Raw genomic sequence first — 25,795 nt, forward strand, 5'->3', positions numbered from 1 at the left:
CTTAGCGGTAACCCCGTGTGTGACACGGGGTAAGCCGCCGGAGGGTGCCGCTCAGGCCCTGCTGGGCCGATTTGCTTAATTTTTTTTTTGCTGGACGCAGCTAGCACTTTGCTAGCTGCGCCAGCACCCCGATCGCCGCCGCCGCGCGCCCGATCGCCGCTATCCGGTGCGGCGCGCGGCCCCCCCCCCCCCCAGACCCCGAGCGCTGCCTGGCCAATCAGTGCCAGGCAGCGCCGAGGGGTGGATCGGGTCTCCCAATGACGTCCCGACGTCGCTGACGTCGGTGACGTCATCCCGCCCCGTCGCCATGGCGACGGGGGAAGCCCTCCAGGAAATCCCGTTCTTTGAACGGGATTTCCTGATCGCCTATCGCCGGAGGCGATCGGCGGGGCTGGGGGGATGCCGCTGAGCAGCGGCTATCATGTAGCGAGCCCTCGGCTCGCTACATGATAAAAATAAAAAAAAAAATTAAAAAAAACTGTTGCGCTTCCCCCTGGCGGTATTTTTCATACCGCCAAGGGGGTTAAGCAGATGTGTTGAAACATTTTAACGTTTAAGCATTAGCGTACCTCTTTCCTTTTTTTTATGCACACTAAAGATGCATTTTAACTGAACCTACGATATAGCTGTATAGTCCTGGCCAAAAGTTTTGAGACTGTCAAAAATACGAGTTTTCACAAAGTTTGCTGCTAAACTGCTTTTAGATCTTTGTTTCAATTGTATATGTGATTTACTGAAATAGAATTATAAGCACTTCATACGTTTCAAAGGCTTATTAACAATTACATGAGATTTATGCAAGGAGTCAGTATTTGCAGTGTTGGCCCTTCTTTTTCAGGACCTCTGCAATTCGACTGGGCATGCTCTCAATTAACTTCTGGGCCAAATCCTGACTGATAGCAACCCATTCTTTCATAATCACTTATTTGAGTGTCTCAGAATTAGTTGGTTTTTGTTTGTCCACCCGCCTCTTGAGGAATGATCACAAGTTCTCAATGGGATTAAGATCTGGGGAGTTTCCAGGCCATGGACCCAAAATTTCAACGTTTTGCTCCCCGAGCCACTTAGTTATCACTTTCGCCTTATGACACGGTGCTCTATCGTGCTGTAAGATGCATTGTTCTTCACCAAACTGTTGTTGGATTGTTGGAAGAAATTGCTGTTGGAGGGTGTTTTGGTACCATTCTTTATTCATGGCTGTGTTTTTTGGCAAAATTGTGAGTGAGCCCACTCCCTTGGATGAGACGCAACCCCACACATGAATGGTCTCAGGATGCTTTACTGTTGGCATGACACAGGACTGATGGTAGCACTCACCTTTCTTCTCCTGACAAGCCTTTTTCCAGATGCCCCAAACAATCAAAAAGGGCTTCATCGGAAAATATGACTTTGCCCCAGTCCTCAGCAGTCCATTCACCATACTTTCTGCAGAAGATCTATCTGTCCCTGATTTTTTGGGGGGGGAGAGAAGTGGCTTCTTTGCTGCCCTTCTTGACACCAGGCCATCTTCCAAAAGTCTTTGCCTCACTGTGCGTGCAGATGCGCTCACACCTGCCTGCTGCCATTCCTGAGCAACCTCTGCACTGGTTGCACTCCGATCCCGCAGCTGAAACCTCTTTAGGAGATGATCCTGGCGCTTGCTGGAGTTTCTTGGATGCCCTGAAGCCTTCTTAACAAGAACTGAACTTCTTTCCTTGAAGTTCTTGATGATCCTATAAATTGTTGATTTAGGCGCAATCTTATTATGATCCTATAAATTGTTGATTTAGGCGCAATCTTAGTAGCCACAACATCCTTGCCTGTGAAGCCATTTTTATGCAACATAATAATGGCTGCATGTGCTTCTTTGCTGGTCACCATAGCTAACAAAGGAAGATCAATGATTTCAAGCATCGCCCTCCTTTAACCACCCTGGCGTTCTGATTAAATCGCCAGGGTGGCTGCGGGAGGGTTTTTTTTAAATAAAAAAAAAACTATTTCATGCAGCCAACTGAAAGTTGGCTGCATGAAAGCCCACTAGAGGGCGCTCCGGAGGCGATCTTCCGATCGCCTCCGGCGCCCAGAATAAACAAGGAAGGCCGCAATGAGCGGCCTTCCTTGTTTTGCTTATATCGTCGCCATAGCGACGAGCGGAGTGACGTCATCGACGTCAGCCGACGTCCTGACGTCAGCCGCCTCCGATCCAGCCCTTAGCGCTGGCCGGAACTTTTTGTTCCGGCCACGCTGGGCTCAGGCGGCTGGGGGGACCCTCTTTCGCCGCTGCTCGCGGCGGATCGCCGCAGAGCGGCGGCGATCAGGCAGCACACGCGGCTGGCAAAGTGCCGGCTGCGTGTGCTGCTTTTTATTTGATGTAAATCGGCCCAGCAGGGCCTGAGCGGCAGCCTCCGGCGGTGTTGGACGAGCTGAGCTCGTCCAGACCGCTCAGGTGGTTAAACATGTCAAGTCTGCCATTCTAACCCAATCAGTCTGACATAATGCTCTCCAGCTCGTCAACATTCTCACCTGAGTTAACAAGACGATTACTGAAATGATCTCAGCAGTTCCTTTAAAGGGGAACTGAAGAGAGAGGTATATGGAGGCTGTCATGTTTATTTCCTTTTAGACAATACCAGTTGCCTGGCAGCCCTGCTGATCCTCTGCCTCTAATACTATTAGCCATAGCCCCTGAACAAGCATGCAGCAGATCAGGTTTCAGTGGTTCAGACTTATACGTCTGATCTGACAAGACTAGCTGCATGCTTGTTTCTGGTTTTAATCACATACTACTGCAGAGAAATAGACCAGCAGGGCTGCCAGGCAACTGGTATTGATTAAAAGGAAATAAACATGACAGCCTCCATATACCTCTCTCTTCAGTTCCCCTTTAATGACAGCAAGGAAATGCAGTGGAAAGGTTTTTTTGGGGATTCAGTTAATTTTCATGGCAAAGAAGGACTATGCAATTCATCTGAACACTCTTCATAACATTCTGGAGTACATGCAAATTGCTATTATAAAAACTTAAGCACTCATTTTTTTTTCTAATTTCCAATATTTTTGACAGTCTCAAAACTTTTGCCCAGGACTGTAGAGTAGCTGTTAAACTAGAAATAAAAACTAGTACTTTGTAAGAGTACTTGTAGAGGGTGCAGACAGGAACAAAGAACATCGATGAGGTCCTAGGTAATCTAACTGTGGGTACATCTAATGCTGGGAATACACGATGAGTTGTTTTCAGCAGATAAATGGCTAGATCGATCATTTCCGACAGAAAACCTGGTCTGATCTGATTTGGAACCGGTTGAAAATTATCTATCGAGCCATCTACCTGCCAAAAAAAACCTCTGTGTATTTCCAGAATAAGAGTGATGAGCATGTAACTCAGCAGGAGAATAAGGGGATTCTTCCTGTATCATACATTTTTCATGCACAGTCTGAACCAGGTTCATGGGTGATAGACAACACCTTTGCGTTCAATGTGCACAACATTCTCAATGCATTCACAACAGCTCTGCAGGGAGTGCATATGTAGAGTACAGTACTACTATATGACTTAAAAAGAACCCAAGGCGGATTTTTTAAAATCTTAATAGGACACAGAGGCATGTTCTGTGCACAATGACATGCCTCTGTGTCCTGCTGGTGCAGCTGCCAGTCCCCCGGGGCTCTGCTGTCACCCCTGATAAACAGCGCCAGGCTAGCGAGAATCTGCTTGTCGCTAGCCATCTGTCTACCTGCAGCTTGTCAGTTCCCATTGCGCATCACATCCCCTGCTTCCTCCAAAGCATGACGCTTTCCGCCTCCGCTAGCTTCCTCCAATCGGACACTAAGCCGCGACCCAGGAAGTACTCCTGGGTACTCTTTAGCTTCTGATTGGAAGAAGCTAGGGGAGGCGGGGTAAGATTCCATTGTACACATAAGATATACAGTCAGTGATTCCTTTATTGCAGCAGCACAAATGGTTTATTTCATTTTGTGGACTAAGAACTGCTATTACTGTATGTATGTGTTATTTCTGATGACTATTATCTGCGTAATAGAACATTTTATCATATTTTCTCTTTTTATTACAGTTTAAATTTATTAGGATGCATTTTTTTTCCTGACTGACTCCAGGTACCAAAAAATTGCTCAGACTTCTTGACTCCAAAGCCCTGTTACCTTGTCTATATTTCTGTTTTTATACAAATATTAGTTTTACACGCTTTTGTAAAAAAATAAACACAGTGTGCTGAGAGAAGTGACTGGAATATGGTACTGTGGGGATCCTCAGGATGGCAGCGACAATCCCCCCCCCCCCCCCCCCAAAGTAAAGCTGCTCAGATGTAGCCTAAGGATCTACTTTAACTAGGCGCAAATTGTTTCGATTTCAGATGCAGAGTCACATTTCAGCATGTACAATATGCAAATGACCCCTGTCAATCTAGCCTTAGTCCATATCCATCAGTTTCTGAGTGACTGTGAGGTTGAACTGAGTTCAACTTAGCCGGAATTAAATGCTACTGGATAATGAACATATTTTGTTGTGATAGTAAAAGAATAGCAACAACCTAATGCCACTATGAAACCACTCGGGAGTTCTTAAACACCATAATATGATAAATTCATGTTTGACCTCAAGTGCCAACAGCCTACATAATACAGTTTTCTCTTCTAGAAGTAATCATGCTATAGTATTACAGTATATATAATTCCAAGCAGCGAAGTTAAAGGGATACCGAGCAGGAAAAAAAAAAGAACAGAATTGGTACTTACCTGGGGCTTCCTCCAGCCCATCGTAGGCTGCGAGGTCCCCCGGCGTCCTCGTTAATTGGCGACTCCCGAGTTAGAGAACCGCGCACGCGCAGGATTCTCACGTCGGTCAGCGTGATGACTCAGTGACCAGCGTGATGATGCGTAACGTGTACGGCGGGGACTCGTAGTGGCGACTTCAGGCAGAAGTTGCTAATTAACGGAGCCGCCAGCGGGACCGAGAGAGGAGCCAGGAGGACCTCGCAGCCTACGGTGGGCTGAAGGAAGCCCCAGGTAAGTACTATTTTTTTTGTACCTGCTCAGTATCCCTTTAAACAGAGTAAAAGCAAACCCTCACATACATTATTACAGGTTCTGTAAAAAGTATAATTATTTACAGACTGCACAGAGAAATAAACTTTGATACCCCGATACCCACTGCAGCCTTTCCCCAGATATTTAGAACAGAGTCACTTGGGGGCAGGGAGTCAAAGGTTGCTGGAAACAACAGACGGTATGAAAAATGTGTGTCAAGTTATGTTAGGTGTGTTGGGTAATTAGTTATGAGCACTCTTTGTATAAACAAACAGCTTAAGCAAAGTTTTCCAGAGACCGATTACATGTACATACTTTACTGAACCCTTTTAATGTATAACTTGTTATTGCTGTCAGACAGACAGCATATTCCCCTACTCACGCTGGTCTTATCGGACAAAAATAAACTCATGCGAAGTAGTTGTGCTCAAAACTCCGACATGGAGGGAAACAGTTGCCTACTCAAGTTTAGTTCCTCCAGCGGAGATCTGATTACCCCTCTTAGTAGAACCTAGGCTCGGGCTCAATTCCCACTGCAGCGCACTTTTTGCCCGTTTTGCCAGATTGCAGGGTAAACAAAAAAACAGACAAACACATCCTGTTTATTAGTAGGATTTGTTCACACCTGTAAGTCCGTGACAGAACAGTTGCTGTAACTGCAACGCAAGAATTCGACCTGCACAATTGTTTCGGAGAGCAGATGAATTCCCCACAGAAGTCTGTAGAGTCTGTGATGGAAATGTATCTGCTGCAGACCACAACCAGACATAAAACGCCATCGGAGTGGACACTGCACTGTCCACTTCAAACAGGCTGTGATCTGGCTCAATGAGACGGAGCCTGCTGCTCTATATGCACCTATGAATCAAGTTTAAGTTGTAATCTCACCTGCAGCAATGTATATGTGTCCTATCACAGGCAAAACTACTTTATGGCCTGGGACCCACTGGGGATAGCTACAAGCGCTTTGTGCAGCAATTCCCAGAGAGATTGTGACTGATTTTTGGGCACTCTGAAGTGATGTACAGTAAACAGTATAGCGCTTTTAATTTGCGATTGCCGGTGTAAATAAAGTTTAAAACACTCACCAGGTGTTCTGATGTCCAGCTTCCACCTGTAGCTCTGCCCCCACACAAGAGGTCATAGGTGCTTCTCTAGCTCCAATTAGAGAAGCACCTGTGACCTCTTCTACTAGGGGGCGTGACTAGGGACATAAGCCGGACATCGGGACACCAAATGAGTATATTAAACTTAATTTATAAAAACAGAAACACTATATTTGGCCCCCAAATCGCTGCAAAATTGTATATTTTACATTGGAGCACAATCACTCCTAAAATGCTGCATGACCTGCAATTGCAATTAGCCCAATCACAATTGCACTAGCGGATTTTCCACCATTGACATTAATTGGCAAAGCGCTTTTTAGAATCACAGGCCATCCAAAAACGCTGCTGAAAGCTTTCTAGTGGGTCCCAGCCCTAAAGGTGACTGTGCATCTTAATTTGTTTTCGCCCTCAGAAAGAGTCTTGGAGGTTCCCAAATGCTAATGCAACATTACAAATACCGTACTCATTCTGAAAGAAGTTTATGGACTCACGGAGGAGATGGAAGGTTCACGGGTTACTTCTCTGGTCCAGTTGAGGCCCTCTCCTGGTGGGAACGAATTATTCCTTAGATTAATCTTCTCCATTGGTAAAATCCTGCCAGTTGTCTACCAGAAAAGAGGTAAAAATTAAAATACTCAGTAATACTCAGTGTTCAAAATTGCTAAAGATAATTCTGCAGCTAAACATACTGAGGATTGCAGAGAATTGCGATATTTTGCCTGCCGAATCGCGATCGCGGGCAAGCGCAAGTGTGAACTAGCCCTGAGCCTTCCCCTTCTAAAAAATCTTTGTTTCCATAAATTTAGAGAGTTGCTTTGAGGATCCCATGTAACTTCAGAAGAGAGTCAAAGAGAAGCACCACAACCTGCAAATATCCAACTTGCGTTCTTTTTTTCAGGATGGGACACACCTGTCTATGAAGTTCAAGGCTTAACAAGCTAATCCAAACAATCTGGAGTGGTAAGTAATCAATATTAAGTGAAACAGACCAGGTCTCGACCTGGATTTAAAGGCTCTAAAAGCTCAATTCTTGCTCAAAAGCTTAAAGAGAACCAGAGACGAAGCACCCTCATGTATTTTATTACATTTATCAGTGAGAACATGACAGTAAACACCTACCCTGCTTTTAGTTTTATTCTTCTCAGTCTAATCTATCTGTTATCAACTGTGATAAGAATCCACCGACTATTCAGTCGAGGTTTGACCTGGAATCATTATAGCTGAGTCACTCTTCTGTGGAGTCTTTTCAAGCCCAAGCCTTCCCCCTCCTGGCTCAAATTTCATGCTTTACATACTGAGAGCTGTGATGACATGGGAGGGGCTGCTACTGCAGGAAAAATCTCTGTCTAACAGACAAGTGTGGCTGTGTGATCTGTGTGCTCTGTCTGTGCAGCCTGTCATTATTATCTACTGTATGCAGTTTCATTACTATGAGAGACACTTCCTACAGGCAGCCACAAAGCATACCAGAATATGAAGTTGAAAGCACACAGATGAAAGCCTACAGCAGCCCTGCTTGTCTATAGTCTCATATAGCCTATACAGCACATCCAGAACACCTCATAACCTGGAACAGAAGGAATATGAGCCGGCGGCCATATTGGATATTTCCTGGAGCAATAATGGATAAAAAGCACTCAAAAAGGCACACCAGAGTGGCGAAATTATCGGGTAGAGCATTTATTCTTTACAAGCTATCAACTGATATGTTTATTTTGTGTGAATCGTTCATCTCTGGTTCCCTTTAAAGAGAGTCTGAAGCCAAATTAAAAATGGCTTTTAAGCTTATATTCAGCAGGGCCATGTTTGCCCCTGCTAAAACGCCGCTATCCCGCGGCATAATGAGGGGTCTTTACCCCCCAAATCCCCCCTGCAAAATCCACAACCACCTTGGTCGTGGATTTTGCTTCCCCTGTGCGCTTCCGTGTGAGGCAGGGCTATGAGCTGCAGTCCTGCCTCACACGCGTCTATCAGCGGCGGATCTCCGCCTCTCCCCCGTCCCTTTCAGTGAAGGCAGACAGAGGGGCGGGGGAGAGGCGGAGATCTGCCGCTGATAGACGTGTGTGAGGCAGTGCTGCAGCTCATAGCCCTGCCTCACACGGAAGTGCTGTCCGGAGGTAGCAGGGGGGATTTGGGGGTAAAGACCCCCTTGTTATGCCGCGGGATAGCAGCGTTTTAGCAGGGGCAAACATGCCCCTGCTGAATATAAAATTAAAAGTAATTTTTAATTTGGCTTCAGACTCTCTTTAATACGCACAACGTTTACCTGTGCTGTGATACATAAAGAATTGAGCTTTTATAACCTTTAAATCCAGGCCGAGACTTGGTCATTTTCCACTTTGAGTGCATTTGCTCTGAGCCCAGGTGCTGACTGGTTGTCTACCTGGTGTTAAAACAATAGCAAGCAGTCGAGCAACTGGACAACCTATCTTCAAGTAATCAATATTCAGCAAAGTAGCCACTTTTTTTTTTGCACAGGACAGTCAGCCATCTTGCGATGCAACAGCAACACCCCAGCTAGTCGGTTTTCTCTATCGAGATAGGGAAAGGAGGGGGGGGGGTTGGACAGAACGACAACTACACGCCGTAAGTCAGGGGCTTTGGAGGACAAGACAATGCAGGTAATTATAACTCCTACAAATTACAGTCGTTTTTAGGCTGGATATCTGCTTTAAGTACAGACTATGCACATAAATGACCACATTTTTACCATGTGTATATCATTGTCTATTTGTAGACCCCATCGCTCTAGTTCAATCCGTGCCTCTTCACTGCCTTTAATTCTGTTTACCAATTTCCCAAGGGAGATGTAGTGATCCTTGGGGCTCAGATGGATCTGCTGAGTTACCGCCTGAAAGTACAGCAAAAAAACAGTACCAATAAATAGTAGGAGAAAGGACAAAGATGTTGTGTGGAGGATTAAAGGAAAATTGAGTTTCCTCTGGGTACTCCGGTTTCCACCCACATCCCAAAAACATACAGATAAGTTAACTGGCTCTCCTCTAAAAAACAAAACCAAAAATGCAATTGGCCCTAGTCTACAATACATACACTACATGATATACACATATGACAATGGTAGGGATTAGATTGTGAGCTCCTTTGAGGGACAGTTAGTGACAAGGCTGTGTAAGATGCCTATATAAATACTACATTTATTATTATTTACTGTATTTATAAAGCGCCAACATATTACGCAGCGCTGCACAATAGATAAATGGGTTACATACAAGGAAGGACATACATGAAACTCACAACAAAAACAAGATCATGCAAATGATTTGATAACAGTCCAGGGTCATAGGTCAACATAGAGACTGTTCTAGTCCACAAGAGGGGTGATTGACAGTAAGATTGCATAATCAAGCTGGAAGCACTAGGGAGGAGGGCCCTGCCAGAGGCTTACAATCTAAAGGAAATAATAATAATGCTTGACCAGGTTCTATGGCTACACATATTAGAGGAGAGAATCAGGGGGACAGAAAGGCAAATTGCATTTAAAAAAAAAAGTATGGCAAACGCCATATCCTTCTTAGCTCAACTTCCCATTAACCCTAACCATAAAAAAAATAAAATAATAATAGTGCTAACGTAGTATTCAAAGCAGGATTGGGACTAAACAAGTACATATCACTTCAGGTATCCTTTAAAGGAATTATCAGGCATTTTGGGGGAAAAAAAAAGCTTAACTCACCTGGGTCGTTCTCCAGCCCCTTGCAGCCGACTGTCCCACGCAGTCACCTCCGCTCCCCGCCGCTGTCCCGGTCTCCGTGCACGGTGCGGAGGCCGACCCCGAGGACGTCCTCACTGCACCTGAGCGAACAGCATCTGTCAATCAAGCCCATGTTGTACGCAGCTTACTGCGCCTGCGCAGTAAGCCACAGATGCGGTTCGCTCAGGCGCAGTGAGGTTGTCCTCGGGGTCGGCCTCTGCACCGTGCACAGAGACCGGGACGGTGGCGCAGAGCGGAGCAGTCGGCGTGGGACAGTCGACTGCAAGGGGCTGGAGAAAGCCCCAGGTGAGTAAAGCTTTGTTTCCCCAAAATGCCTGATGATTCCTTTAAGATGGTAAAATTGTATTTTTTTTTTATTTTTTTAGTAAAAATACTAACAGTTTAGGATCACAAATGATGGATGGATCATCCCTGAACCTTAAAAAAAAAACATTTCTTGTATCAGAACTGATTTCTGTTCACAAAAGTTCTGATTGTGATCAATAAAATTAGGCACGCAAATAGAAGCATTTAAAGGTGGGACAAAAAAAGCTTTCACATTTATTTCCTTTTAAATAACAACAGTTGTCTGGCAGTCATGCTGATCTCTCATGTATCAGCAGTGCCTGAATCACACACCTGCAACGAACATGTGGCAAATACAGTCAAACGTCAGTCAAACATCTGATCTGCTGCATGCTAGTTCAAGATCTATAGCTAAAAAAAAAAAAAAAATTAGAGGAAGAGGATCAGCAAGACAGCCAGTCAATTTTGCATAGTTCAAACGGAAATAATCATGTCAGGGTCCATATCCCTCTCAGTTCAGGAACTTCAGGTGTCTTAAGATTGTGTGTTACTGCAGAAGAGAATAGGCATGGTGGTGACTGTCACCAAATAGAATGCTACAAGAAATGCAGCTTTGGCTTAGGCCTCAATTCAGTAAGGACCAAGTGGTAGATCAAAATAGTTTGTGAAAATACCACATTCGTTTTTTCTGATTTTCTTGTATTCACTAACAGTTTTACAAATGCGGGCAACATTTAGTAAAGTAAAACCATTCGGTAAGGTAGTCTAAAGTATTTGGTAAATACCGATTGATGTGGTATTTTCCCTAAATGAACTTGCTCAAAATGTTAGTAGAGACACTTGAACCAATATTAACTTTTACAATTTTTTTTTTTTTTTGCGAAAAAAAATGTTTTATGGTTAAAAAGTTTACTATTTGTGCTTCACCTCATGTAATATGAAATACATTCTATACCAAGAGGGGTAATTTTTCCTGACAGATATAACTTCCCGACAGGGTCCAGCTAGTCTACTCTCTTCTGGGAAACAACAACTGAACACGCTGTTCCCTCACTTTTGTGAATTGAACGTTCATGTCAGAATTCTGAACATTTTTAGACCAGGTCTAAAGTTTGATAATATCATGCCATAATCGCCTCAATTCAAAAAGCTGTTTAGACTGATAAATCCACATGATATTATTCACACAGAAGAAAGCTCTGAGTGTTTAGAAGTGAGCACTGAGGCCTGTGTCTGGTCTCTAGGAGCCATACTTTGTATCACACTCGCACACTGTGCAGAGTCCAGCTACACCCCTGTCCTTGGCATACATTAGAAAAAGTCGTAAGCTAAATAAGGCGCGGCGTTAAATAACGATATTACTAGCAATATCGGCAAATATCAATTTAAGTGCAGCGTTAAATAACAAAAATGGTAAATAACAATTTAATTGCAGTATTACATTATCGGTAAATTTACCGATAATGTTGAACCTAACCTCCCCCTACTCTCACACAGAACCCTCCCCGTGGCGGTGCCTAACCCTAAGACCCCCCCTGGGGGTGCCTAATCCTAAGGCCCCTCCCTGGTGGCACCTAAACCCAAGACCCCCCTGGTGGTGCCTAACCCTAAGACACCCCCCTGGTGGTGCCTAACCCTAAGACCCCTCCGGTGGTGCCTAATCCTAAGAGCCCCCCCTGGTGGTGCCTAACCCTAAGACCCCCCACTGGTGGTGCCTAACCCTAAGACCCCTCCAGTGGTGCCTAACCCTAAGACCCCCCCCCCCTGGTGGTGCCTAACCCTAAGACCCCCCCCCCACTAGTGGTGCCTAACCCTAAGACCCCCTGGTAGTGCCTAAGCCCCCCCAATTCCCGCTAACAATATGAAAAATTCATATTTAATTGCAGCTGCCCGCTAAACAAACGTAATGGCTTTCTAGATTACGATAAATAACAACTGCGCCCATTTTTGGCCGCAAATTTTTCAACTGCTCCTCAGCCTTGTACCACATAAACTGAGATCTCCCCTGTAAAACCTGTATAAAACTACATGACTATCTGCAAGGATTTCATATGTTCTCTATGTGTGAGTTTCCTCCGGGCAATCGCTTTCCTCCCACATGCCAAAAACATACAGATAAGTTAATTAGCTTCCCCCTAAATTGGCCTTAGACTATCATACATACAGTACACGATGCATACACAGACATGCCTATGACGTGGATTAGATTGTAAGCCTCTCTGAGGGGCAGTTAAATGACAAGACAATATACTCTGCATAGCGCTGCAGAAGATGGCCCTTTATAAATACTAAATAATAATAATGATAATATTTCAGTGTTCTCCCCAGAATTTTTTTCCAGCCGGGTGGCATGAAATATTAGCCGGGAGGGGCGAGATGAGAATGCAGGGCCAGTGCTTCTGTGAGCAATTCTACTTACAGCAGAGAAGGAGGTGAGCCGATGACAGCCGGGTGGTCACCAAAACTAGCCGGGTGGAGCATCCGGCTAAAAGAGCCTGGGGAGAACACTGACTTCAGAGAACAAGGAGGTGGACTAAATAAAAGTATAGATAAAGTAAACATGCTCGATATTATTAATAGACAACTACCTTCATGGCACGAAAGTCTGTTTTCATTTTCTCGGGAATACCAGTCATAAAAGACAGTTCTGGAATAAGGAGAACTATATCGGATGTCTAAAGAAAAAAAGAATAATAATAAAAAGACCACACTGGAATGTATGAAGCTGAATGACATAAAATACTAGAAATAAAGAGGTTAAAAGACTGTTGAAATTGAAGTTCTTGATATTTTTATAACAAAACAAAAAAAACAAAAAAAAAAGAACTTTATTCAATAATACGGTGCAAAGAGTAAGGCCCGGTTCACATTGGCATTAAAAACAATCCATTTATCGGTGCTAAATGCACCGGATCCTCACAGAGGTAAACGATCCGGATCCTATGTTAATTAATATGATCTCTGTTCACAAAAGTTCTTATGATAAATAAAATTAGGCATGTAAATAGAAGCATTTAAAGGTAGGATAAAAAAAGCTTTCACATTTATTTCATCTTCAATAATACCAGTTGCCTGGCAGTCCTGCTGATCTCTCATGTATCAGCAGTGCCTGAGTCACACACCTGCAACAAACATGCAGCAAATACAGTCAAACATCTGATCTATAGCTAAAAATAATAGAGGATTAGGATCAGCAGGACAGCCAGGCAATTTGCATAGTTCACAGAGAAATACATGTCAGGGTCCATATCCCTCTCAGTTCAGGTGTCTTAAAGAGGAACTCCAGTGAAAATAATGTAATAAAAAAGTGCTTCATTTTTACAATAATTATGTATAAATTGTTTAGTCAGTGTTTGCCCATTGTAAAATATTTTAAATCCCTGATTTATATTCTGACATTTATTGCATAATGACATTTTTACTGCTGGCTGCTTGCTGTTTTGGCAGTTGGAAACAGCTGTAAACCGCTATTTCCCACAATGTAACAGGGTTCACAGACAGGAAACTGCCAGAAGTACCTCGGTACTCAGAGCTTCTTGTGGGAGGGGTTTCACCACAATATCAGTCATACAGCGCCCCCTGATGGTCTGTTTGTGAAAAGGAATATATTTCTCATGTAAAAGGGAGCATCAGCTACTGATTGGGATAAAGTTCAATTCTTGGTCGGAGTTTCTCTTTAAGATTGGGTATTACTGCAGAAGATAATAGGCATGGTGGTGTCTGTCATAAAATAGAATGCTACAAGAACTGCAGCTTTGAACACATAGGCCTCAGTTCACTAAGGATCGTTTGGTAAATCAAAACAGTTTGTGAAAATACCACATTGCTTTTTTTTTTTTTTCTTCAACAATTGATTTTTTACGAATCTATGTTAATTAATAGAATCCGTTCAGCAAGGACTGCAAGTTTCTGTTTTTGTTAAAGCTTCTCATTAGCTTTAAAAAAACGTCAGTTATCTATGCAAAAGGAGCTTCTTCAAGTTGAATACAGTGCTGTTTTCTGAAGCACTTAAACAACCAAGAAACAATGAGACACAGCTTGAGATAAGGTTTTACTGCAGGACAGTTCAAAGGTCCATTATTTCTGCTTTGTTTTACAGCCTAAAAGACAGAGTGTGGTTTTAAAATTGCAATATGTGCCAAAGTGTTGATAAGAGCATAACAAGAGACAAAAAGGAGAGGAACATGGAAAAAAGATTTTTCACTCAAGTATATACACACACTGAAGTGGGTTTTGTATCAGTACAGGCAAACATAACAGCTTGTACTGCAAATACTAGAGGTGATCTGCCAGTATTAGAAATTGGGGTTAGACAAGGTGCAAGTGGTAGTCATGTGACCACCGAGGTGTATTGCTAAATCAACAACATCCTTTAGTTTAATATTACACACTTAACCGCCTTGGCATTTTCATTCTTTTCCAGATTTTAGGGTCTAAAAGCGGTTCAATTTTTTTGCACCCTCTCAGACCCTAAAACCTGGAAAAAATCATTCTGCCAGGGAGATCTGCAGCAGTTCCAGAAATCTCTCACTTCCCTGGCTCCAGCGCTGCAGTTTTCCCTCCATCCTCTGGTGGCGCTGCAACCCTAAAGTGAGATTGCCGGCTGTTGTCGTAACGACAGTCGGGGATCTCACAAAGGGGAAGCAGAGCCTCGGGGGAGCGGAAGAAGAATGGCGGCCATCGGGATCCCCTGGGAGGTGTGATGCGGGCATTGCCAGAGCCTCACTCCACAAATAGTTGGGCCTAGGTTCTATTTAATTGTATCTTGCTAGATAGTCTTGGAACAGAGAGGGAGCAGTTAAAGGACTTCCGAGGCCAAATAGACAAAAAATCTTTTTCACCTGTATCATTTTTAAATCCAAGGTGGAGACCTTCCGTTTCCTCCGCCGCCAATGTATCTATTTCAATGCCCCCAGGTCGGGTGCCGACCCCACCGCACGGGTCGTGCGCTATTCCACCTCTAAGATGGCCGCCGAGAGGAGCCGCGGCTGCGCAGCCTTTAGCCCTCCTCCAGCCGTGTACTGGGTCCCGGCATCCTCCTGCGCGTACGTTGGGCGCGCTCATATCACTGCGCCTGACGTACGCTCAGGAGGATGCCGGGCCCCAGTATGCGGCTGGAGGAGGGCTAAAGGCTGCGCAGCTGCACTAGCTTCCATGCGTACTGCGCAGCCGCGGCTCCTCTCGGCGGCCATCTTAGAAGTGGAATAGCGCACGACCTGTGTGGTGGGGTCGGCACCTGACCTGGGGGCATTGAAATAGATACATTTGAGGCGGAATGGAGGGCACGGAGGGTCTCTACCTTGGATTTAAAAATGATACAGGCAAAAACATTTTTTTGCCTATTTGTCCTCGGAAGTCAATACATTTTTGGAAGTTTGGACTTTAACAATGTTACTACAATGTCAGTGTCTGCACAATAAAGAAAGGGAGCAGAGGAGGACAGTTCACCTTGCCCTTTGAATCCTTCCTCTCCTTGGGCTGGTGGAGTAACAGCGGCTGGTCCAGGTCTTTCACGGTAATACCATAGTTCTTACTAAAGGGCAAATAACACAGCAAGATGTAGTTTAAAAAAAGTGTACACACACACACACACACACCCCTACACACACACCCCTACACACACACACACACACACACACACACACACACACACACACACACACACACACACACACACACACACACCTCTATTCGAAAAACTTTTCACAAAATTACTTATTTATCACCTCTTAATTGATAAACAATAACCTTTCAGCACATTTACAAGCAAAATAATGACTCAAAGTGAGTTGTTCCTGCTTAACTTCATTTCAATATTACTTTTCTTACCTTAATTATATTATATTTGTCCTCTTTGGGAACTTAAAAAAGTAACGTGGGTAAGGTGAAAACAGAGGAAAACAGGTGAAAAAGCTTTGTGAATCATGCCCATTGTGTGTGTAAAAACAAAAAGCAAAACTAAAAAACAAACAAAAACAAAACAGAAATAAGCAGAACTCTAAACAGGCAACCAACCATTACACATTTTATAACTAATTCTATTCATTCATTATAAAATAAAACCTGTTAATTTAATTTGAAAGGGTATGTTAAGCGTAATTGAAAGTAGCCAGTTACTTACCTGGGGCTTCTTCCAGCCCCTTGAAGTCCTCCTGGTACCACGCTGCTTCGATACCCCCCTCTGGATGGGATGGCGAGTCACGAGCCACTGCCTCCCCATTCGCGTTCCCGTGGCTAGGAGCACTTGGCGCAAGTCCAGCAGCAATGCTTACTTACTGAACAAGCGCAGAATGCTCCCAATGACGCGAGCTCGATGGGGTAGGGGCCTAGGACTGAGCAGCCCTGGCAGGAGCTCGATGGGTGAGGAGCATGGGAACAGGCCGCACTGACGGGAGCTCGATTGGGGAGGCGCACGGGACCGGGCCGTCCTGGCAGGAGCTCGATGGGGGAGGCGCATGGGACTGGGCCACACTGACGGAAGCTCGATGTAGGAGGAGCATGGGACCGGTCCGTACTGACGGGTGCTCGATGGGACCAGGCGGCACGTGCTGCTTTCAGAGGGAAGCAGTGGAGGAACAGAGCAGCATGGAATGACAGAGAGGGACCAGGAGGAATTCAGGGGGCTGGATGAAACCCCAGGAAAGTAACTGGCTACTTTCAATTACACTGAGAATGCATCTACAGTGTTCTCCCCAGGCTCTTTTAGCTGGGTGCTCCACCCGGCTAGTTTTGGTGAGCACTCGGCTGTCATTGCTTCACCTCCTCCTATGCTGTAAGCAGAGTTGTGCACAGAAGCACCGGGCCCTCTCTAATCTCACCACACCTGGCTGGAAAAAACTTCTGGGGAGAAAACTGATCTATATGTCTTTATTTTATGTATGTGCTCAAAGTGTGAGGGGATACATTTTGGTTTTATTATTTTACAGACTCTACCTAACCTACTCTATTGTAATTACCAGGGACAAACCAGCCCCATTGTGTACAAGACAGGTAATTTTAATGAATGCTTATCCTGTCATGATGAGCCTCAGAAGTTAAATTTGACACAAACGCAAATAATTCAGAGTTGATACAGGATTATGCCCATTCTATATGGAAATGTATCTTTTCAAGAAAAGAATAGAAGGAATGAGGTACATTTCATCATTATAAGCAGACATCTCTTATTATGAATACAAAAAGACATACTACATTGCAGCGTGAAGATGCTGGGTGCTAAATGGGACTTGCCTGACACTGAATCACTGTTAAGCTTGGTGGTATATCCTCCACAGTCAGCACACAATGTGGATTCTGACGTGAAGGAGGCACACACGCTAGCACAAGGAACCAGGATATCCCCAGTTTAGTGGAGGAGAGGACTGACTCCAACGGGAGATGTGGCGCACAGAGCAGGCATAGATCCGAACAGCCACAAACAATCCTTCCACTGTAGTGGCTCAGCGCAAGGCAGCGCTGAGCGCATAAACCAGAACTCAGAAGATCAGGGCAGGTAACAGAATGAACGTTTGCTAAACTAGTCACTGCTTAAGTGACAGCAAACATCCAAGACAAGACAGACTGGAATGAGGCAGCCAATGCGATTGCAGCGGTGGCGTGCCTCATAAGGACAGGACAGAATAGTCGGGAAAATAGAGTCAAAGAAGACAGACGTAATACACACAAATATACAATAGGTATGATTTCTTAACGTATTACGATTACAGCTATCAATGAACTACAAACGACTAACTGACATATGTATATATTGGCGATAAACCGATATATGACATAAGCAAGGAACACTGACTAAGAACTGGATCAGGACTAGGAACAGGACTGAACTAGCTAAGCACGGGTGATCACGATACGCGCAACCTACCAAAACGTGCTGGAAACTGACTGAACACAGGAAATAAACAGTTCAAGTACGTATATATCAGCGACACTGATGTATTAACGTAACACATAGTTACATAGTTATTTTGGTTGAAAAAAGACATACGTCCATCGAGTTCAACCAGTATAACGAATACACGAATACAAGGAAAATAACAAATGCGCTAGTATGCGTATATATTGGCGATGAACCAATATATGATGCAAGACTAGCAAAGTAACAATTGCTGATAACAAGAGCTGAACTGGAAGGACTCACTGACCCCTTCGCAGGAGTCAGTGCAGTCCACACGAGATCTAGAAATGGAGGGGGCTCGGACAGAGTAACAGACTGAATCTGAGACCATGATAGCCCATGGAACACTGCAGGAAGCAGTCCTTTATACTGAGGTCATCCAATGGGAGCAGACATGATGGGGGCAGGGATGTACACATACACACAAATCTATCTCCCATTTTCCTTCATATATTTTTAGTCCCCCCTATTAACTTTTATTAGGTAATATAGTCTCTTCTTCCATCTCTCCAACCACCACGGTGTTCCGGGTTCCAAGATCGCTCTTTAGGAGGCTTATAGAATTTGAAAAGCAAAAAAATTGCTTGCGTTTTTATATTTCCAAGATGGTGGATAGCCCGATTTTGATACAGGAACCCACTTATTAGACATTTTCAACAGTAGGTGAGGTTTAGCTAAGTAGTAGTGTTATACTTTCTACCTACAATGCTGTGGGTGCAATATATTCAAAGCTGTGGTTTTTTAGCTTGGTTCCTCTCTAAGGTTAAATGAATGCATTATTACTGATTTATAAAGCTCCAACATATTCCATGGTGCTGCATGAAAAGAAAACCCCTTATGACTTCTACAAGGATAGCGTGCCTTCATTTTTTTCAAATAAATGTATTAGCTATGTTGTCAAAAACAACTTTCAACATAGTTTATGTCAATGAACGTAAAGGTTAGAGCGTAAAGGTTAGAGAGTGGTGGAGTTTTTTTTTTGTTTTTTTTTTAGGAGGATGGAGACATCTAGTGGAAAACAAAGGCAGTGCAATGCTGCATCATGTGCGCACTAAACACTACTGGTGCTGCCAATCAGTATATACTTTTTTGTAATGAAATACTGTAACATCAACAACCACTGCAGCGGCATTAAAGCTACAGGCCCACACAGGACTAACTAGAGCAGATGTTTGTGGCCTTGCAGAAAATATTTTCTTTAGGAAGCACAAGATATATGGGCAAGGTGAGCAGTAAAGGGAAATCCCATTACAGTTATCTTTACTGCAATAAACACTGTGTTGGTCCAAACTTTACATCGATAATTTGGCCAATTACTTGCACCCTGTAGATTACAGGTGGCCAGAGGGCACCAGTTTCATAACATATCACAGTCGTTTTCACTGGAGCCCTGACAATGCATCTTTGAAGCTCCCCATTCGTCCACTAGGTGGACCAATGAGCCACAGCGGGAGTTTCAAAGATCCCTTTGCCGGGCCTCCAGTGAAGAAGATGGTAGCAGTGGCAATCACACTGGGTCCTGCAGGTGTAGCAGAGTGACAGTGCCAGCAGAGCAGGGCATGTAGGGTGTACATCCCCCAGAGCCAGACAGCAGAGCTCCATGCGCCAGTCAGGAGCCCATTTCATAGGCTCCCGGTATCACTGTGAGCCAATCACAGTGGTCACAGCTCTGTTTTTTTGAAGGAAAAAAAACATAAAACAACTGTCTGGTCCTTGGAGTCCAGAGCTTGCAGGTTTGGCAGTGGTTAAAAATGCATTATTTCTTGTTTCTACCCCCAATGTACAGTTACACGTTTAATCTCACCTGTAGTATTCCACAAAGCTGATACTGGAGCCATCGGCCATAGTGAAGACATCCTTGGGGGTTTTGTTCCACTCTATATCATCAATGCGGTAGGTGCGGTTATTGTATCTGGTGATCACAATGTTTCCAACTAACTGCTTCATCACTTCACTTTGGAACCTTAGATCGCCTTGTTGGTACAACGCATTCCTGTGATACAAGCAATACAAAGGTGGACGCATTTCATATAAACATTTTCTCATTTTTCAAGAAAATTTCTGAGCAACTTCTTTGCTTTTTGCCAAACCATTTATATAGAGAGAACTTTGACTGGATTATAAAAAAAAAAAAAAAAAAAAAAAAAAAAAAAAAAGCAAAACGGGTTTATTAAAAAAAATTGTTTCTAGTGATCGCTGCATTTCTGAAACTGTAACATTAGTATTTTGAAAAGAAAATAAGACACCTCCCCATCCATCAAGATTGCATATGCCCCTGCATAAAATCTGCTAGAAAGGAAAGCAGGAACCAATACAGGGTCACTATAAGTTAATACCCACCTTTAAGCACACCTGACCAGAGGCAAAGCTACCCAGGGTAAGCACAGATGTATGTTCCTGCTGGATCCACATGCATTGTCCGTTCCTCTCCTTGTTCCACCTCGTTTCCTTAATCACTCCTTGAAAAATCTGACTTTTGGCTTTAAGGCCAACGGAAGCGAATGGGATATGAAAGTGCCCATATCTATTTCATTTTAAGCAATACCAGTTGCCTGGCAGCAGTGCTGCTCGGATACCATTTTTCACTATCTGGAACAAATTTGGATCCGTATACCCCTCTATCCGACCCGAGTCTGATATCTGGATTAAACATTTTCCAATCCGGATATTAATCGGATATCCGAACCCAGTATCCGGGATATCCGGCCGGATTCGGATATCTGGATAGAAAAACCGGAAGTGCCCTTTAAATTGCTTTAAAAAGGGTTTTTAGGGTCAATGAGGGGCATGTATCATCATTATTTTGCAAAGGGGAACACTATTTGATGATCTGGGGACTTAAAATTTCCCCTCCCTCACAAAAATGGCTGTCAAATCAGGCCTAGGTTCCAAACAGCGGTCGTGCAGCCCACATTGTGTCCAAAGTCCAAAATGCAAACACGTGCAAAGTGCAAACACGTGCCAACTGCAAAGACATGCAAAGTGCCAAGTGCAAACACGTGCCAAGTGCAAACACGTGCCAAGTGCAAACACGTGCAAAGTGCCAAGTGCAAAGCGCCAACACGTGCAAAGTGCCAAGTGCAAACACGTGCAAAGTGCAGACACGTGCCAAGTGAAAACACGTGCCACAAGAAAACACGTGCCACGTGGTGTCGGTACAAAAATCTACCGACTCCGACTTCTCAGTTTAGGATTCCAACGACTCCGACTCCTCGACTCAGACTCCTCTAATTTGCATATTACAATCTTGTTGATTGAAAGTATGTAACATGAAAATCGTCTCTTAAAGCGGAATATAACCCTGCATTTCAACTTTGCTCTAAAACATTATTTACAGCATATTATATTCAATCAGCATTTTTTTTTTACTAGACCAGCATTGGAAGGGTTACACACAGAGTTTGAAAGTTCTGTGGAGAGAGCTGCTCCTGGCAGCCGAATTAAATCGATACATTTCAGTAAACAAAATGCAGCAAGTGGTGAATATTACACACTCTTTGGCTGTCCTCCAGTCAGAGAGAGTGAGTCACATTCTACAGTTGTTACATTTTGTTTTGCTGAAATGTATCCATGTAAGCTTCGGATGCGGCAGCAGTTCTCTCCAGGAACTTTAAAGCTTTGTGTGTAACCCTTCCAATGCTGGTCTAGTAAAAAAAAAAATGCTGGTTGCATACAATATGCTGTAAATAATGTTTTAGAGCAAAGTTGAAATGCAGGGTTATATTCCGCTTTAACTGCCAACGCTTAGGTATTTTAAAAGACAACTAAAGTGAGAAGGAGACTGCTATATTTATTCCCTTTAGGCTGCTTACACACCAAGACGTTACAGGCGCACGTTAGTGCGCCTGTAACGCTCCCCCAACGCACAGCAATGTAACACAAGTGGGCTGTTCACACAGCCCACGTTGCGTTACAAGTAATGCTGCACGTTCGGTGCAAAGTGCAGCATGCTACGGCGTTGGAGCGGCTATAGCCGCGTTAGACTGTTTGCACATGCGCAGTGGGGGGCGGAGAGGAGGCGGGGAGAGCCAGCTACAGTAGCCGCGCACATGGCTACTTAATATTCACTGCACTGGCGGCAGCTGATTGGCCGGCGGGACCACGTGATGCGGAGTGTCTCGCTCCGCATCACGTGGTCCCGCTGGCCAATCAGCGCCACTCTGGGAGACATTATAGGAATCGAGCCGCCGAACGCGGCTCACTCTACCGTCGGCTTTTGCAGCACCATACGTTGTGTTAGGTGCACGTTATGCGACCTTAACGTGACACCTAACACAACGTCTTGGTGTGCAAGAAGCCTTAGTCATAGACTAAAACGAGTCCTTGGTAAGATTACTTGTAAAAGGTAAAGACCAGAACAAATAACATCTATCAGGCCCTAGGCAATGTAACTGTGGGTACATGTAAGAGTGATGTGCAGGTACTCTGCAGGGGAATAAGGAGATTCTTCCTCTATTACATATTCTTCATGCACAATCTGAACCAGGTTTATGGGTGATAGACAACACCTCTGTGTTCAATGTGCATATGTATGTGTAACAAAGTAAACCTGAGACAGATGAAGTTAAAGTTTTATACATACCTGGGGCTTCCTCCAGCCCCCTTCAGGCTAATCAGTCCCTCGCTGTCCTCCTCTGCCACCCAGATCTTCTGCTATTAGTCCAGGCACTTGAGTCAGTCTGGCGTGGTGTGCGTGAACGCCCTCCGCCACGAGTGTACTACATCTGCTCAGCACTATTGCGCAGGTGCAGAACGCCCCTGGCTGTGGAAGCGGCATGCAGCCGTACAGCGCTGACTGGCTGAATTACCAGGACTCATAGCAGAAGATCCAGGTGGTGGAGGTGGACAGCGAGGGACTGATTAGCCTGAAGGGGGCTGGAAGAAGCCCCAGGTATGTATAAAAAAAACTTTTCTTTTCATCCTTCTCAGGTACCATTTAATTCGTAGTCACCAAACCAAATTTTAACAACATATTAAATTATTTGATTTCATGAGCAAAGAGTACATTTGCATAAATTAGAATCAACGCAGAATTATTTCCATCTCATTTACCATCTCTATTAGTGACACGGCTACACATCAGGCTTTATATTTACAGCATAGATGTTAGTTAGTATATATAAGAGATTCCTGTGTACACATCATATATACTGTACAGTCACAATCAGATGTGTATATCTGACTTTAAAAATGCGGGGACTGCTTTATTGAAGCACCACAAGTAACTAATTTTGATTGGTTTATTTCATTTTTGTGGACTAAGCACAGCTATTACTGTATGTAGAAATTATTTATGATGACTATTATCTGAGAAATAGAACATTTTATCATATTTTCTATTTTAATTACAATTTAAATTCATTAGGAGTCGAAGTCGGTGCATTTTTTCCCGACTCCGAATCCAGGCACCCAAAATTGCTCCGACTCCGACTCCACGACTCTGACTCTACAGCCCTGCAAACACGTGCCACGTGCAAACACGTGCCGAGTGAAACACCTGCCAAGTGCAAACACGTGCCAAGTGCAGACAAGTGCCAAGTACAGACACGTGCAAAGTGCCACGTGCAAAAAGCCAAATGCCACGAGCAAACACGTGCCAGTGCCAAATGCCACGTGCAAACACGTGCCAAGTGCCACGTGCAAACACGTGCCAAGTGCAAACACGTGCCAAGTGCAAACACGTGCCAAGTGCAAACACGTGCAAAGTGCAAACACGTGCAAAGTGCAAACACGTGCAAAGAGCAAACACGTGCAAAGAGCAAACACGTGCCACGTGCAAACACGTGCCATGTGCAAAATGTTTGCACGTGGCAGGCAGTAGCTGGCCTGGTGTGTGCACAGCACACACACAGACACATAGCAGCTACAGCAGCACACACTCTAAATGTCACACTATGACATCAATCAAGCTAATAAACGATTTAACTATAGTGTAGTGATAGTGAAGGGGTTAATCACTGAACAACTTATCACTGTGTACAGCCCTTGGCCCAGCGTCATAGTGTCACACTATGAGACATTAATCAAGCTAATTGACGATTTTTACTACAGAGTAGTGATAGTAGTGAAGGGGTTAATCAATGAACAGCTTTAGGTTTTTAACTGTGTACAGCCCTTTGTAGGGCACCAGCACTTGTCGCATGTCTCTCAGTGTTCATTCAGCAAGCCAGGACGATCTGTCTCATCTAGAGTTGGGTGAACAGTTCACTCATGACGTCACACACACATGCGCAGAGAGTGCCCGGCAACGGGAGCGCGATCTAGGACGCGCTCCGCCGGGCCAGCGCAGACGTACTACTCCGGGTCATTGCGACCCGGAAGTAGTAAGAGCCACAGATAAATGACAGCTTGGGCAGCCGAACAGTTCGGCTGCAGTTCGGCTAACACAGCCGAACTGTTCGCCCAACTCTAGTCTCATCATGGCAGCCCTCATTATACAGGGGGGCTGGCCAGTGTTCCTTTCTGTGATTGGGTGCCAGGGCTTAGGCTGGGAGGCCTCTGATTGGCTCAATGAGGTCAGGTGGTGCAGGCCAGGGTTCCCCTTTGTGATTGGTTGCTAGGGCTTCTGCTGGGAGCCCTCTTATTGGCTCCAAGACGTCATCACCTTAGTTACAGCATTTCAGATCCAGATACCCTGCGGATATCCGTGGTATGCACCCAACTATCCGCAGATAGCTATCCGGATTTGGGCCTAGCTATCCGGAATCCAAATCCGGTTGGATAGTTGAAAAAGTTTGGATTATCCGGGTTACCTGGATATCCGGAATCCTGATGAGCAGCGCTGCCTGGCAACCCAACTGATCCTCTGCCTCTAATGCCAGGTACACACAATACAATTTTCTGTTAGATTATCCTGCCAGATAGATTTTTTCCAACATGTTGGGAAAAAAATGTATCTGGAAGGAAAATCTAACACAAAAATGTATGGTCTACCTGGCATAATACTTTTAGCCATAGACCCTGAACAAACATGCAGCAGATCAGGTGTTTCTGACATTAATTGTCAGATCTGACAAAATTAGCTGCATGCCTGTTTCTGGTGTGATTCGGACACTACCGAGGCCGAAAAGATCATCAGGGCTGCCAGGCAACTGGTATTGTTTAAAAGGAAATAAATATGGAAGCCTCCATATTCTTCTTACTTTGGTTGTTCTTTAGAGGCAAGGCTTGCTGTGATGATCTCTCCCATTTCCTCTAATTCTTTGTCCCATTCACTCCCCGAAAGAGGAGGGAATGGGAGGGTGATAGCAGGGAACAATGCAGCAAGCCTGCTTCTTCCTGTATGGAAATGTAACTTCTAGCAAAAGTCACATTTTCAAGGCGTGATTACGGGAGCCAGGGGGAACATGGGGGGGGGGGGGGGCGTCATGGACATTGTACAGAGGTGTGCAAATCTAGCATAAACATACCTTTTTGTAAAGCTTAGGTAGCTTTGCCTTGGGTCAGGTATCTTTTAAAAGTGTACCTGAAGTGACATGTGGCATAATGTGATAACTTATGTATAGTACTTGTCCTAATAAAAAGTCCCTGTTTTCTACAGTACAGCAAAAGTAAAAAAAAAATCCATGCAAATGAGCTTGTCAAACAGCCTGTCAAAATTAAAGGTGAAAATAAATGAATGAAACAATTGTATCTATCATCTTCCTTCTCCTAAAAATGACTTGTTCATATATTCCAGTTTTATTTTATATTTAAATCTACTTTTTAAGTTTTTACTGTTTTTGCTCAATGACATATTCTTTGAAGTGT

The 25,795-nt window shown here is 44.2% G+C and overlaps 1 protein-coding gene across 1 annotated transcript in view; it reads right to left on the reverse strand.

The window, feature by feature from the left end:
- The window catches only part of PIWIL2 (piwi like RNA-mediated gene silencing 2), a 217,451-nt gene that overhangs the window by 96,258 nt on the left and 95,398 nt on the right, over positions 1-25,795 (reverse strand). Inside the window, exons 11-15 of the mRNA XM_068274691.1 lie at positions 19,851-20,039; positions 15,601-15,685; positions 12,741-12,827; positions 8,845-8,985; positions 6,626-6,739 (exon numbers count right to left, since the gene is read on the reverse strand). Of these exons, the coding sequence (XP_068130792.1) occupies positions 6,626-6,739; positions 8,845-8,985; positions 12,741-12,827; positions 15,601-15,685; positions 19,851-20,039 (616 nt within the window). The remainder of the gene's footprint in view (positions 1-6,625; positions 6,740-8,844; positions 8,986-12,740; positions 12,828-15,600; positions 15,686-19,850; positions 20,040-25,795) is intronic.

The sequence above is a fragment of the Hyperolius riggenbachi genome, chromosome 3 (genome assembly GCF_040937935.1).
Source record: "Hyperolius riggenbachi isolate aHypRig1 chromosome 3, aHypRig1.pri, whole genome shotgun sequence".
NCBI lineage: Eukaryota > Metazoa > Chordata > Amphibia > Anura > Hyperoliidae > Hyperolius > Hyperolius riggenbachi.